This window comes from Cyclopterus lumpus, chromosome 3, assembly GCF_009769545.1.
Source record: "Cyclopterus lumpus isolate fCycLum1 chromosome 3, fCycLum1.pri, whole genome shotgun sequence".
In the NCBI taxonomy this organism is placed as follows: domain Eukaryota; kingdom Metazoa; phylum Chordata; class Actinopteri; order Perciformes; family Cyclopteridae; genus Cyclopterus; species Cyclopterus lumpus.
In genome coordinates, this window is record NC_046968.1 from 18,276,523 (window position 1) to 18,290,488 (window position 13,966).

At 40.0% G+C, this 13,966-nt stretch overlaps 2 protein-coding genes across 2 annotated transcripts; one reads left to right on the top strand and one right to left on the bottom strand.

Annotated features, from left to right (window-relative positions):
- Positions 1-484: 484 nt before the first annotated feature.
- LOC117750732 (saccharopine dehydrogenase-like oxidoreductase) lies at positions 485-9,067 on the bottom strand. The gene is made up of 12 exons (XM_034562059.1): positions 8,597-9,067; positions 7,328-7,440; positions 6,065-6,145; positions 4,965-5,094; positions 4,782-4,831; positions 4,435-4,565; positions 3,826-3,943; positions 3,418-3,537; positions 3,227-3,283; positions 2,968-3,079; positions 2,449-2,530; positions 485-1,777 (listed from the first exon to the last, which is right to left on the bottom strand). The coding sequence occupies exons 1-12, from the start codon at positions 8,793-8,795 to the stop codon at positions 1,687-1,689; spliced, it is 1,284 nt and encodes a 427-aa protein (XP_034417950.1). The 5' UTR covers positions 8,796-9,067; the 3' UTR covers positions 485-1,686.
- Positions 8,997-13,808, top strand: tfb2m (transcription factor B2, mitochondrial). The gene is made up of 10 exons (XM_034562047.1): positions 8,997-9,303; positions 9,805-10,161; positions 10,938-11,121; positions 11,306-11,397; positions 11,560-11,713; positions 11,965-12,113; positions 12,245-12,334; positions 12,616-12,675; positions 12,773-12,921; positions 13,054-13,808. Exons 2-10 carry the CDS (start codon positions 9,877-9,879, stop codon positions 13,241-13,243), a joined length of 1,353 nt encoding a protein of 450 aa, XP_034417938.1. The 5' UTR covers positions 8,997-9,303; positions 9,805-9,876; the 3' UTR covers positions 13,244-13,808.
- Positions 13,809-13,966: the final 158 nt, after the last annotated feature.

Here is a 13,966-nt window from a genome sequence, read left to right on the forward strand (position 1 = left end):
TCCATGAAATTAAGCGAGGCACACCACGACGATAGTGAAGGGATTTCACAACCAAAATATTTTCATTATGAAGGCAAATTACCACTGGTGACACCCATGGTTTCACAAATGTGGTGTTTCACAAACACCACATGCACCCCAGTAAATATAACATTTCCAGTCTTGTTTTTAACTGCAGATATGCATTTACAACAAATACAAAATCAGAGCTCTTAAATCTAATAATTGTTTTACTGTAAGTCTACAATACATTAAAAGGGTGTTTTGACTATTTAACCTTCAGTTCAGCGCTCTCCGGCATGGTTATGCCTTTTATTAGAGTTGACCGTAGAACAATGACAGGAAATGAGACACTGGGAAAGGTGGGACTCGAATCAGGGCCAGTTCATGACTCAACCCAGAGGCTAAAGGGAGCGCCCAAGACATTAAATGTAAAACGCAAAAGTTCTGGAAAGCTTTTGAACATGAAAAACAAGACTTCTTTCTTTTCTCAGAGTTGGTTTTATTCAAGAGTCCAACACAAAGCAAAGCACACAAAAACAAAACCCCCGAACATTTCTCACATGCCCATAACGCTCAAACATGAAAAACAAGCACTGAAATCAACGTTATCAATGTAGCTTCTTCAAACTTTCAACACACTGAACCAAACAGCAGATGGAATCCGTCAGTCTCATGGAGTTTTGTGCACGAACAACTGGATGCATTTTCTGACAAGGCTCATAGAAAGCAGAATGATTGTGAAACTTATAACCATCAAAAAGCTTTTACGATTTTTAGCGAACAAGCCAGGAAAGACAAGCTTGCACGTGCAAACACACACACACACACACACACTGCGTCTACACTGACACATACAACTACCTAGTTAGTGTCCTTTTGACATACAGTAGCTTCATGTGCACAAGGACAACATTTAAAAAGATTCTAGAAGTTACATTTTACAGCCGACACCTTCATTACGTTTGCTACACCTCGAGCAACAATTCGAGCAAACTATTTTACAAATGCTCAATCCTGCCATGGAAAATAGTCCAGGATCATTACATTTTATACTATGAAGCTATCCTACTGTTGCTATTTAATAACAGGGGGTGTCCTGTGCAGGTTAATGCCCTATTGACTACAACATGAAGTCGTTGCCACTTTTTTTGTATCCAGATGTGGATATAGTTTAATCTCATGAATACACTGTTAGATCTTTATTAATTATTTTTTGTCTGCACAAAATATTACAAACCAATCTTTGGTATAATGAAAGGGCCATCTACACGTTTTCTCTCCTACCTCCTGATAGTGTACAGTGGTAGAGAGAGACTGGTAAGAATCCATTTATGTTCAATTAAGTACAAATATGATTAACTACATAAAGTGAACCTGGACAGAATCCTCCTGTTGTTAGCTTGTGGACGACCATGTTAAACCCGTTCACATAAAACCTTGCCTAGAAGATGCTGCTGTCTCACTAGCAGAGGGTTATTGGTACAATCAAGCCAAAAGGAGACTGGCAAGTTTCTGACCAAATGAAAAAGACAAATGCGGAAAGTACCGCGAAAAAAAGTGTTAGAACTTCATCTGAAAGTGCTTGTGATTAAATAACTCCTCAAAAGTTCCACTTTCCAGTTGTTATGCATATTAGTAAGCGCTGAGAAAACCTGGAGTACGGCATCAGAGGGGGGACAAACTTTAGACGACAGAAAACTTGATGCCGTGTTTGTTGAGACGGTCCGTCAGTGTGGTTTTTGCAAAAGCAGCTCCTGGAGTATAAACTCCTCCCCTGGAAATTAAGGATTAAAAAAAAAAGTGACACTTAGATTACATGGGTGCTAGACACTAGACTGTAAACATATGAAATAAATACTTTATCTGGCTTGTGCATTAATTAACATAAAAGTATAAATGACAAACTCTGCACAGTAGCAATTATATAGATAACACATTTCCCCATGCAAGGTCACTCCCTTCCTAAATGTTGTCATCTTAGTTCACAGTACCGCATCTTCTGTTTTTAGTCAATTAAAATAAATTGCATAAACATTAAATATCCATCTCTTTTATCATAGATGAAATCACCCGATCCTTGTGGGACTAAGGCCAGTTGCCCGTATACATGGACTAACCTTATTCTCAAAAACCTCAACAAATAAAAAAAATAAAAACTGGAAAACCAAACGTGGACAGGACCGGGCAGATGTTAATATTTGAAAAGTTTGACCCAGGCATCAAGGATGGCCCCATCCAGAGTCAATGTTTGGTTTGACTGTTCTGGGATTCTGTAGCAACATGGCAGCCGGCTCTGTGAAGAGGACCTGCTCCCAATTCTGCCAAAAGAACCCTGCCAATGCTACACACGGTTCCTTAAGTAGTTAATGTTGTGTGCTGCATTTGTATATTTGGGTGTGAAGTAATTTCCAGGTCAGGCAGTGGATTTGGGGTGTGATAACTTACGTCTTGGGTAAGGCTGTGGGTTCGTTGAGCATTGTTAGAGCAGCCTGTACGATGGCGATGGGCGTGGCCACATATCCACACTCTGAGTAATAAGAAAAACACAATAGAACAACAAGGATGGCTTTGAACAGGCCAGACTGGGTACCTGTTGTGATTTGCTTAATAACCTGAACAGAAACAACTAACATAGTTACATTACATTACATGTTATTTAGCTGACGCTTTTATCCAAAGCGACTTACAATCATGTTACATTCATACACTGTAGACACAGCTACAGGGAACAATTCAGGGTTAAGTGTCTTGCTCAAGGACACATCGACTATGGCGGGGATTGAACCACCAACCCCCTGATTGAAAGATGGACCTGCTAACCACTGACCCACAGTCAACCCTCACCCTAGTTAATGTTCATATTACTGCTCTGTATTCACATTTTATTCCTGCATTCATGGAGGGTTTAAAATAAACCCAAATCACATCAAGTACAAGTATTATTATACTAAGATGTCTAGTTACCTGGTCCCTGAACCAGTGTGCAGATCTTCCCGTTCGGTTTTCCCTGGGAGGGGTCCTGACCGTCTGTGTAGCCCTCTCCATAGAAAGCAAACTGGAAGGATGACTCGTCCATCTAACAGACATGGACACACATGTATCACAATACAGAGCATCTTCTTTTTAGCATACTACCATCCAAACTAAATGCATTTGTGTATGAACCGAACCACAAAAGAGCATTAACTTGTGTATAAACCTTATTTTCTGGTCAGCACTTTACCTGCTTTCTAGTTGGTCCGGCCTTGGAGAAGAATCCAAAGGAGAAGAACTCTGGGTGCTGAGAAGAAGGGAACCAACAGACAAACATAAGCATCTAACCATTTCCCAGCAGCACACAGTATGTATACTCTGACTTTTAAGTTTCAATCGTAGAGTATTCAGTTGGAGTCAGCTCATGCCATCTTTGTTTACCTTGATTAGTAGATTGCGTCCAAAACTGAACTTGACTAAGACCCAGAACATCATGCCAGCAAACATCAGCTTGATGATGTTGCCAATACCTCCTATTCCCGCATAAGCTCCATACTGAACCTGAAATAAATACAAGGTTTATTTACAGTCTATGGTCCATACAAATAAAATTAAAAAAACGAACAAGATAGCAGGATGTTTGCCACTAATCCCAACTTTTCCACATAAAATGTGATTGGAAAAATCCTGACGAGCATAGCAAAGTTCAAAAACAGCTTTGCCCAAAAAACGAATTTTGGTGACAAATTAGGATTTTTTTTCTCCATGACTTCTTTACAAGAATGATAATAAGTAAGTAAATCATTAGAGGAATATTGTATCAAGAAAACAAAGAAAATAAAGGCTTACCGGTTTGTCCTGATGTTCCTCCACCAGAAAGCGCTGAGTTCTCTTTACAACGGACGGATCGGAGCCCATGAACGGCACTGTATACTGCTGAATCTCGTTACTGAAGAACAAGGATCCCCTACAAATAGAAATACACTCTGAGAAAACACATTACCTTCAACAGCATTCAAACGTAGTCCAACTTTAGAACGTGCTCTTGTGTGACTGAATTTAACTTTGACACAAAACAATGTTTCCCCATCTATCTATAGGTGGCTAATGTATTTTATAAACACTAAATATTAATCTCCGTATTGTCCCAACAGTCTATGTTACCAAATCAAGAGGGCATCTTCCAAAGTTCCAGTCGTTCCAGTAAAGAATCTCCCCTGTGTTTCTCTGGACATTGTTTCCATACTGGTGTTTTAAGACTTGAACAATTGTGAACCTATTCTTTCATGGCTGAGTAAGATACAGCAAAGGTCTCCAGTAATGACATTCTGGCTCCAAAGGGGGGTTTCAAATGATTAGATTAACCTACATTTATGTTTGAATTTAAAGATACCATGTACACCATATTATTGATTTACCAATTTTGACAAAAGTAAAAGAGTTTCCTTCTCTCCATACCTGCGTTTAAGCTTAGAGCCGATACTAGGGAGAGGTTTGTGATTAAACTTCCTCCTGAGACTCTGGAGCTTCTGGCCGTCGGAGAAACCGTAGATAGCCGACTGCCACGTGCCATCGTGGATACATCCACCCTGATAGAAGACGGAGAGACAAACGCATACAAAAAGGAGGAAATGTGGAGGAAAAAGAGAGCATAAAAAAGGAGGAGAACATAAACATAGAGAAAACAAGTCACATTTGATATTAGGAGAAACAAAATTGAAATACCACAAATATAAGAGTGTACAGAAATGAGGAGGGAAGTGATTGGTTCATTGGTTGGACTTATGGGTAATGTAGTTACATACATCATCGCCTGAGCCGACAGTCAGGAAGCTCTCCACTGCAGTCAGCGTTCCTGTGGGTGAGCACATATATAAACACACACTATGTTTTGGCAGAGACAATGAATTCATCATTAATAGCAGCAGAAAGAATGTGTGGACAACTGCATATCCATCTTTTTAATGTTCATATCAATATGTACATACCCTTGAACTGGTCCTTGGTGTAGAGGACTCCCATGTCTGCGGGTATGGAGTCGAATCCACAGCTGCCTATGATGTACACACCTTTGTCAGCTGCCTGGCTGCTGTAGTTCAACTGCATGCCCTCCAGAAACTGAATACAGACAGAAACGTACACACATGTGTAAATGCATGAATAGAAACCCATACACGGGTGTTTTTGTTAAAACAATGTCAAAGTAATTGTCTATAATGTATTAAATTGAACCGATTTTGATTAACATGAAGTTATGGGGAGGTTTGTCCCGTTGTGTGAAGAGGGTGGTATTTTGTTTAGCTCTCAGAGAACCCTCAGGAACCGAGACTAAAAACACAACCTCCAGTCAGGCTGTCAGAGTGCCAACTGTGTTTCAGAGATACACGCTGCATTACAAAGGCCGGCATCTGACAGGAAGGGAAAATTGCTGCCATGCAGTCAAGGAAGAGATCATTTCTTCTAAGATGCACAACGTCTCCCATTAAATTCAAAACACACAAGCTGAATGTTAAGACATCTGCAGGATAAGATCCATGTGGGGTCCACTTACAACATGCAGGTACTGTGAGACAGAAGATTTAAATGATCTTTTAGCAATTTGATTGAAGTTAAAGTCATTTGGCAAGATCCCTGAAGATTAACTAATCAATATCAATATTGATTTGAACACATCATTGAAAATGTAAAGTTATGATTAGTTAAGAGTATTCCATAAGAGGTTAAACTTTTTATTAAATGGTATTTAAACTTAATAATTTATTTGTTTGAATTCTAATGTCCCATTTAAAACCCAGAATGTAATATGGCACTTAAGGCACTAAATGGGTTAAGTTTTGACACATAATATTATTGTATGCAGTTTAACAATTACAATGTAGATTTTTCAAAGAAAACCAATTAGTTACTTATTTTCTTCTTTGTAAGTTTACCATTTCCCATTAAAAATAAAACAAGTGTATTTCATTCAATATAATCTATGGAATAATCAGTAGAATACTCGACTACTGAAATAATCGATAGTTGCCTTCGTATAATGATCTTCGAGTATGTAAAGCTTGGTGTTGGGAACACAGCACTATGAGCATACCTGAGGCTCTCCACTGATGTCAATGTGGTGAGCTCCATTCTCCACACAGGCTTTGACCACTGGCTCGCCATAGAACCTGTACTACACACACACACACACACACACACACACACAGATTAATTCACTATTCCATTTTGTCCACCTACTTTGGTTGATAGTCGATCAACTATAGTTCATGTTGGTCGAGAGAGATTGTAGATTAACACGTCTCCTCACATACAGAGGAAGACAGTTATTTTTGATGAAGAAAACCTGCAAAACTTGATTAGCGGTTGAATGAGGCGTCTTTGGTGAAGAATCCATGACTATGCCAAACCATAGATTTGATTTTCTTCTAACATAAGTTGCCAGTATCCATGCTCACCATATCCCCCCTGATCTCGATCCAGAGGCATTCTGACATTTCCTTTTGTTGCAATAAGAAAGGATCACTGGCTTTCCACACAGAAACACTGCTGCAGAATGTAGCTCTCTAGGCAAATCATGTGAACGTGTTCATTGTGCAGTCATGTGTTTTGTATATTCATGTTACATTTTTTAGGTCAAATGACTCATGCGATTCTTATGGGTTGGCTTTCTGCTTGTGTTATTTAAAAGTAATCTTCATTCGGTGGATCGTTGGTAAACGGCACCAACTTGCAGAGCAAGGTACATTCTCCCTATTCAACATGGTGTGTTCCTGTTCCTTAGACTCTTAAGTAAGACGGGAGGTTTAAAGAATACTGTCATAAATGTATCACAATTACTACATCCATGGCTTTGAATTGTCCATAAAAAGAAAACACTGAAAAGAACACAAATAAGGTTAAATTCTTTTTTTACTTGAACTTTGCGCCTGAGTTTTAACCAAGCGGGCAAAGTGCTGCAGTGTGAAAAAGTAGTGATTACTGCAGTGGAAGAATTTGGTTTACAAAAATAAAAAGACCCTGAATGATGCACAGGACGCAAAGCTATTCTGGAACCCACTTTTTATTCACAATACGACTTATTGTGTCCTGTAAGTCAGTGGCCCTCATTGTGTAAATGAAGGCTGCTCTGTAAGAGAGAAAGCAGAAAAAGAGAGCGAGAGATCACGCGAGAGAGAGAGAGAGAGAGAGAGAGTGAGAGAGAGAGGAGAGAGAGAGCTATGTTGAGCTACACTGATGCAAAAGGGAGATGCTAAAATGCCAATGTAATGAGATGATGAGAGAAAAAAATAGTCTGTCTCATGTGACGGAGCAGGTTCTGTGTGTTAAAGAAGAACAATCACAGGCATCCACTTACAGGGCCCACACAGTTGAGAACAATTACAGCCTGTTTGCACATGGCTGCCAGGGAGTCTGGTTCCTCTACGTCGGCCACGATGATGTCCACCTCTGACCTGAGCTCGGACTTACCTGCAAACACACAGACGACACGCACAGACATTAAGGATAGGTTTTTTAAGTGCTATAGCATATTTTGAACCAAATGTTTGCTTTACAATTCTCAGTTTCTATCATGGCCCTCATACATAAAAATATGAATGATTCCCAGGTGGGATGATTTGTAAATTAAAAATAAAAGGAGGTCGGTTTTGGATAAAATGTGTCATTTAAGGATTTCAAACATGTCATTTTTCCATTGTTCTTTATTTGCATAACATAAGTGGCCTAAAAAGGAATAACGTAATGACTGAAGCTGTGCGTTGTACGTTGTGTGCGTGTGCGTGTGTGTAGAGGGGGATTGTACAGTGAGCAGATTTGTTCCATCAGCTGTTGTACAATCCCTGAGGAGACAACAGAATAACCATTTAATCCTCTGGAAACTCACATTACTATCATGACAGCAGAATAGCTACCCGGTCTGATCTAGACTTCATTTTCCATGAGTGTTCCATGGATACAAATTACTGGCATACTAAATATATTCCGTAAATATTTGTTACACATTTCACATAGTATTTGCAATAAAGAGAATATTTATTTTTTGTAGAGCTGAAATTAGTTAAAATAAAATGAATTACTTTTCTTTTTTTAAATTCAACAATCATTCAAGTTATTTATTGAGCAAAAGACAAAGGGTTTGCTAGATACAGCTTTTCAAACGGGGAGAATTTCCAGTTTAATATCTGGAATTGTAAAACAGAAAATCACAAGAAGACATCAAAATGGACTAAATGGGATAATTGAGATGGGCTTCTTTTTTTTCTTTTTGCCATTTTTAAATAAATCACTTGCTTGAATGAATCAGTTGCGAGCCGTAGAAATAACAATATCTCAAATTAAATGGTTCCCTTTTTGTTGCAAACCTCGCTTGTACTTTGGACCTCATGTTAAACGTATCTCTATCAGCGAGTGCAGCTTAGATAGAGTAGTCATCCTGAGTCGGAGTTAAGCAATTCCCCTTTGCTTTAGAAATACAAATTTTGAAATGTCCGATAAAAGGCGCAGCGCAGTCTTACCAAATACAATAGCCTTGCATATTACATCGTCTCAGTTGAACACAGGAGCGTCAGTTCTAGAAGCAATCTGCTTCAACATGCACAACTAATAGGATTGTTTAGATACATACTGAGGACTGCGGCGGCCTGCTCCAGAACTTTTTCCAGCTTCTGCCTGCTCCTGCCCGCCACGGCCCACTTCAGGTTCCCTTTCGGACCCTCGGACACAGTCCGCGCCACCTCCTCCACCACAAACTGCCCCGTGAACCCAGAGGCTCCGAAGATAACCAGGTGGTAGGGCCTGTTGGATGATGTCTCAACACGCGCCATATTGACAGCAAACAGGCTGGAGGATCTCACTGCGACTGTACCTTCACCTCTCAGAGAGACTAACCCGAGAGGGCAGGACTGCGTGGTGCGCTTTTGACAGCGCTGCTTCCTACTTCCGTAGCAACATCATGCTAACATGCTAGCACATAGTGTGTTCTGTTACGTGTGTTTTTATTTTTATTATGTATGTTTGTTTGTTTTTAAATGTAATTTTTTTTAGAAATGCGTGAGCGATAAGTTGCGTTTCATTTATATTTATTTTGTATTCGCACGTTAGCTTGACAACTTCCTGGATTTTATCCCTGGACTTTCTGATTGGCCTCGGTTGAAGTCGCCCGTCAATGACGACTTTCAAATGCGCCTGCAGGACCACGAGAGTTGCAAAAACAACTGACAGGGGTCGGATACTCAATGTCACGGGATTTTACCAGCGAACAGACAGACAATAGCCACGTTTACATCACCAATGTGGTTATATTTGGATACATATAGGATAATCTTCAATCAGGTACGTCTGTGTTTTAACAGATGTAACGACATTAAAACATTGTAGTTGTAAGTCACGTTCGCGTGCTGCTAACCAGTCGGCTAAACACTTTGATTTAGTCAGTCTCATGAAACTGTTCAACGCTTTCCTGTAACTTATTGTGTATCTCTTGTTGAACTTAAGACCAAAGTGTGTGCATCTACGGGATGTAGGACGGAACAGCTCTCCAGTTAGTTACGCCATCAAGTTTACCTTCCCACGTGCCAGTAAAACATATTGCACTCAGGCGCGTTTTTGTATTACGATATTACCATAATCGCATACGACATTTAAAGCCTGTTATTTATAATATCATCCACCGTTTCTGCACTTTAGATACGTTAGTAAAACGCCAGGTTAGCTACTAGAACAGTGAGATACCTAAGTGTCATTAAATTATGATGGTGATCTATGTTGCTGCCACTTCAATGCCTGCTGTTTATCTTAACATCATTGATCCCTTTTCCTCCCCATTCCCTCTAGGCAATGGCCTCTTGAAGAGGTCCCCCAACCTCCCTCCCCTCCTCCTCTGTAGTTACAGGTCCGCTGAATATCATGTCTACCCACATCTGTAGAGCGGCAGAGTTGATGCGCTCTGCTTGCTGCCAGAGCATCAGAAGTAGGTCCGGTTTGCACAAAGCAGCGTTGACCCTTGTGGATTGTTCTGGCCTGCGTGTCCCTGGGGCTCCTATGCTTCATAGAAGGGCCTACAGCCTGGACTCTCTTTCTTCGGGTCCTGGTCGACCCACACTTGGGCCAAGCTCCCAACAGCCTCGTGCAGAGAGGACAGCCCCCTCCTCAGCACTTGCACACAGGAACCTGTCTGCTGTGGCTGTACAGGTAGGGAGCCGTCTTTGATCATCAGCTTTTTCAAATGTGTCTCACTATGGTCTGATATTCTGTTTTAAACTGTAGTTTTTCTTTTATTGTTGAGGCCAACAACACATAGATCTACTCAGCCCAAAATATGTTGCCCAAGACAACTGCAATTAGCTCAGATGTTGACACTTTTTTGTTGTATTCCCATGCTGTATTCTAGTTTGCTGTATTCGGTTACTGCCTGCTGCTGCAATGCTCAGTTTGTCTCAGGGACCATTATGTTTAAATGTATTGGGTTCTATCCTTATACACTGTAATTCCTTGCGTTTTTCATGGCTTCTAGAACCACTTTGTGCGTCGAGAAAATCCAAGTATTGCTAGAAATCTTGAGTTTGCGTAGTGTTACAACCCAGCTCAGAGACCCCAACATGGACGGGAGACCAGACAAGTTAAAAACGATAGATATTTACAGTATATAAAGAATAACACAACTCGCTTAAACAAACAAAACAAATAAGCTGTAGTGGAGAGCAGTCAGCCAATCAATGGAGCAACCTGTCTTCAGGTGTTGCCTTTTTATAGCATCCTCCAGGCTCAAGTGTGGCTCATCAGTTGATGAACAGCCTGAAAGACAAAACACAAAGCAAACAGGACCCAGAACCCTAGTGGAAGGGAGGGGTTGTCACAAACCTAAAAAGATAATAAAGAGAATGTTTGACAGTGGTTTCTAATATACAGTGAACTTTTTCACATATCAATTGTTTTCAATCTCCAAGTGCGTTTCTGTCTTTTTCCAGGGCCAATGTCGTCCTCTGTGCCGGCATGACTTCCTGGAACTTGGGGAGGTAGAGGAGAATACACGCCGTGCTCAGGCCTGTAAAAAAATTAGACACTTCATAGTGGACCCAGACCTGGCTGAATTGGTAACACAACATCTACGTCCTGAGGATACTAAAAGTGTTATCTTTGAATGTAACCCAGGTATGCATTTGTTTGATGTGTAACTTCAGCTTATTTGGCACAAATATTGACATACCAACCAAATACTTTTTTTGTTGTGTGAAATTGAAAAATATGTGAATGTATATGTTTGACCACATTTCACTAGTATTGTCTGTGAAACTAAAATTAATTGATGTTTTTTGTTTGTGTCTGTCTTTCTTAGGTCCTGGGGTGTTGACAAGGACACTGCTAAATGCTGGTGCTCAGAGAGTTGTGGCTCTTGAAGGGGATGGGTTGTTCCTACATGATCTACAGGTAACACAAACATCGCTACACATCACACAACCTTTCTTATCTTCATGCTTAGTTCTACTCATTTTAATTATCAGACTTTATATATATTTCAGATTTTATTTCTAAATTCAATATTTTTGTCTTATCTAGTATTTGGTGAAATTATTTGTTTTCATGTTGTAGGAGTTGGAAGGTCGTCTTGACGGTCAGCTGGAAGTAGTTCAATGTGACTATTTCAAACTAGACCCTATTGGCAGTGGAAACCTTAAACCCCCTGTGATGTTCACTGACAAACTGTTTACTGATCTGGGAATATCAGAAGCTAGCTGGACTGATGGTGAGGAAAATAAACTCAGACACTACTGTGTTGCAAATTGAATCTCTCACAAATGCATACACACAAAGAAGTTTCCATATCTATCTATCTATCTATCCATCCATCCACCTTTGGTGAATCACGGTTTTCAAACATTTAGATAAATGTTTAGAATAAAAAAATGTTGGTATGTATTTTGGTATGTAGCTTTTACACAATACCACACTTAACTGAATGACCACTGAATATCATATATGCATGTGTCTTTCTAGACATCCCAGTGAAGGTAGTGGGAATCCTGCCTCTGCGTAATGAGCGTGGCATGCTGCTGAAGATGGTTTACGCTTTGTTTGAACGGCTGTCTGTCTACAGATACGGAAGAATAGAGCTCAACCTCTTCATAAGCGAGAAGGAATACCTGGTAAAAAACATTTCAACGTGTGTGTTAAAATGTTCATATTGCTGCTGACAACACAATCACTAATTAAAGCTGGGGCAGACTTGCGTTTGGTTACTTAAATAATTTGATCATTTGTGTTATTTCTCCATCAGAAACTGGTATCATGTCCAGGTGAAATGATGCACTACAGAGCCTTCAGTGTCCTCTGGCAGATGGCCTGTGATATCGAACTAATACACAAGGTACAGTATGAAGAAGGGTGACAAAATACATTTAGGTCATTGTGCTACTGTAATAAAACCAGTAAGGTTGACATTTAAACAGCTGTTTACAGTAGAACAAAAAAGTATTTTAAAGTTGAAAATAAAATGTATGTTGCAGTGTTTTGTTTCATGATATTTCCTTAAAGCTAATGCTGGGGATTATGCTACTAAAGCTTCCATGATGGCACACATTTTCAAAGAGGGTGAATTTGATTGAAAGTATCTTCTAGTGGTCAACCTCCTAATTTCTGTCTGTGCAGGAGCCCTGGGTGTCATTTGTGAGGTCTTCAAAACAGAGAGTATCAAGCACCAAGGGCACGGTAAGGAAGAGAGCAAACTCAATAACAGCATGTAAAGTTGATTGTTATTGGCTGTTTAATAAAACCTCTCCCCTCATCTGCCTCTTTCGCCCCTCAGCTTCCCAATGACCACTTGTGTCTGGTCCGTCTGCGTCCGCGGGCTGATCTGTTCTCTGCGGGCCTCACTCCTTCTAATGCTTCAACTCTGCTGATGATGATCAAACAGTGTCTGGCAAAGAGGAAGGTCAAACTCATTGACAGGCTCAAGTAAGCAACACACGTGTAAAAAAGCTCTTGAGTGCATCCATACTATAATAGCATCGTAGGCTGTTCCAGGCAACACATCTTCTGACTTTATTTTCCTCTCGCTTATTCTCCCTCTCTTATGTCTTTTCCTAGTCTGTGGTCTCCAGATAGTGGGAGTAAGCTGTTATCGGAGATGGGCATGCCGGAGGACATACTGACAGGCAACGTATATCCAGAGGAGTATCTTCGACTGTTCCAGCTGATGGACAAGAGTCAGGAGTTCACCCAGAGCTGGCTTTATGAAGAGATCCTGGAGAACACACAGAGGGAGGGTTGGAGCTGATTATAGACACACAGGTCTTTAGTTATAGTTGTATACAAATTGAATACACAAGTAAAAATAACACATGTGTAGGATATAGTGATAATGTAATATAACAAAGAATAACTGTAATGTAATAAAACGGGGACACAGATGATGCATGCATGCAAGCCATACAAGTAGTAATAAGTTAAATGTTCCATGAACTGGATGCAGCAGGTCTCTGCAGTGAAATAATTCAAACAAATGTTGCAGAATAAAGGTCTGCATGTTCAAGAGGGCTTGAGAAAAAAACACCTCATGGGTGCACCAGGTCATGCTGATATTTTAATTCAGAAATGTGCATATTATCAAATGAATAATGCAATGGCAGTTTTGCTAAAGCAGTATTGTGTAACAGCAGTGTCACAACAAAGCCTTGCTTGTATCTTGTTTTGCATAAATGTACACACAGTACAGAGAGAAGGTGGAAGGAAGTCTTTTGTATTTATTTATATCCCTTGTGTGTGTGTGTGTGTGATTTCAATGTCTGAAGTTGCGTGTGTAATATGATTTGTAAGAAAAACATTAAATCAGAATTTTGATATGTTGCGTGGGGGAGAAATTGATATTGGTCCTGATTCAGTAAGTGCTTGTACCCAATGCTGTTCTTTTGATGAGTCTCTCTAACTATATTACTTTTCTGGTTGCACATGGTGATTTATTAGGCTAATCATACATCTAACGCTGTCCCCAAAGCTTGCT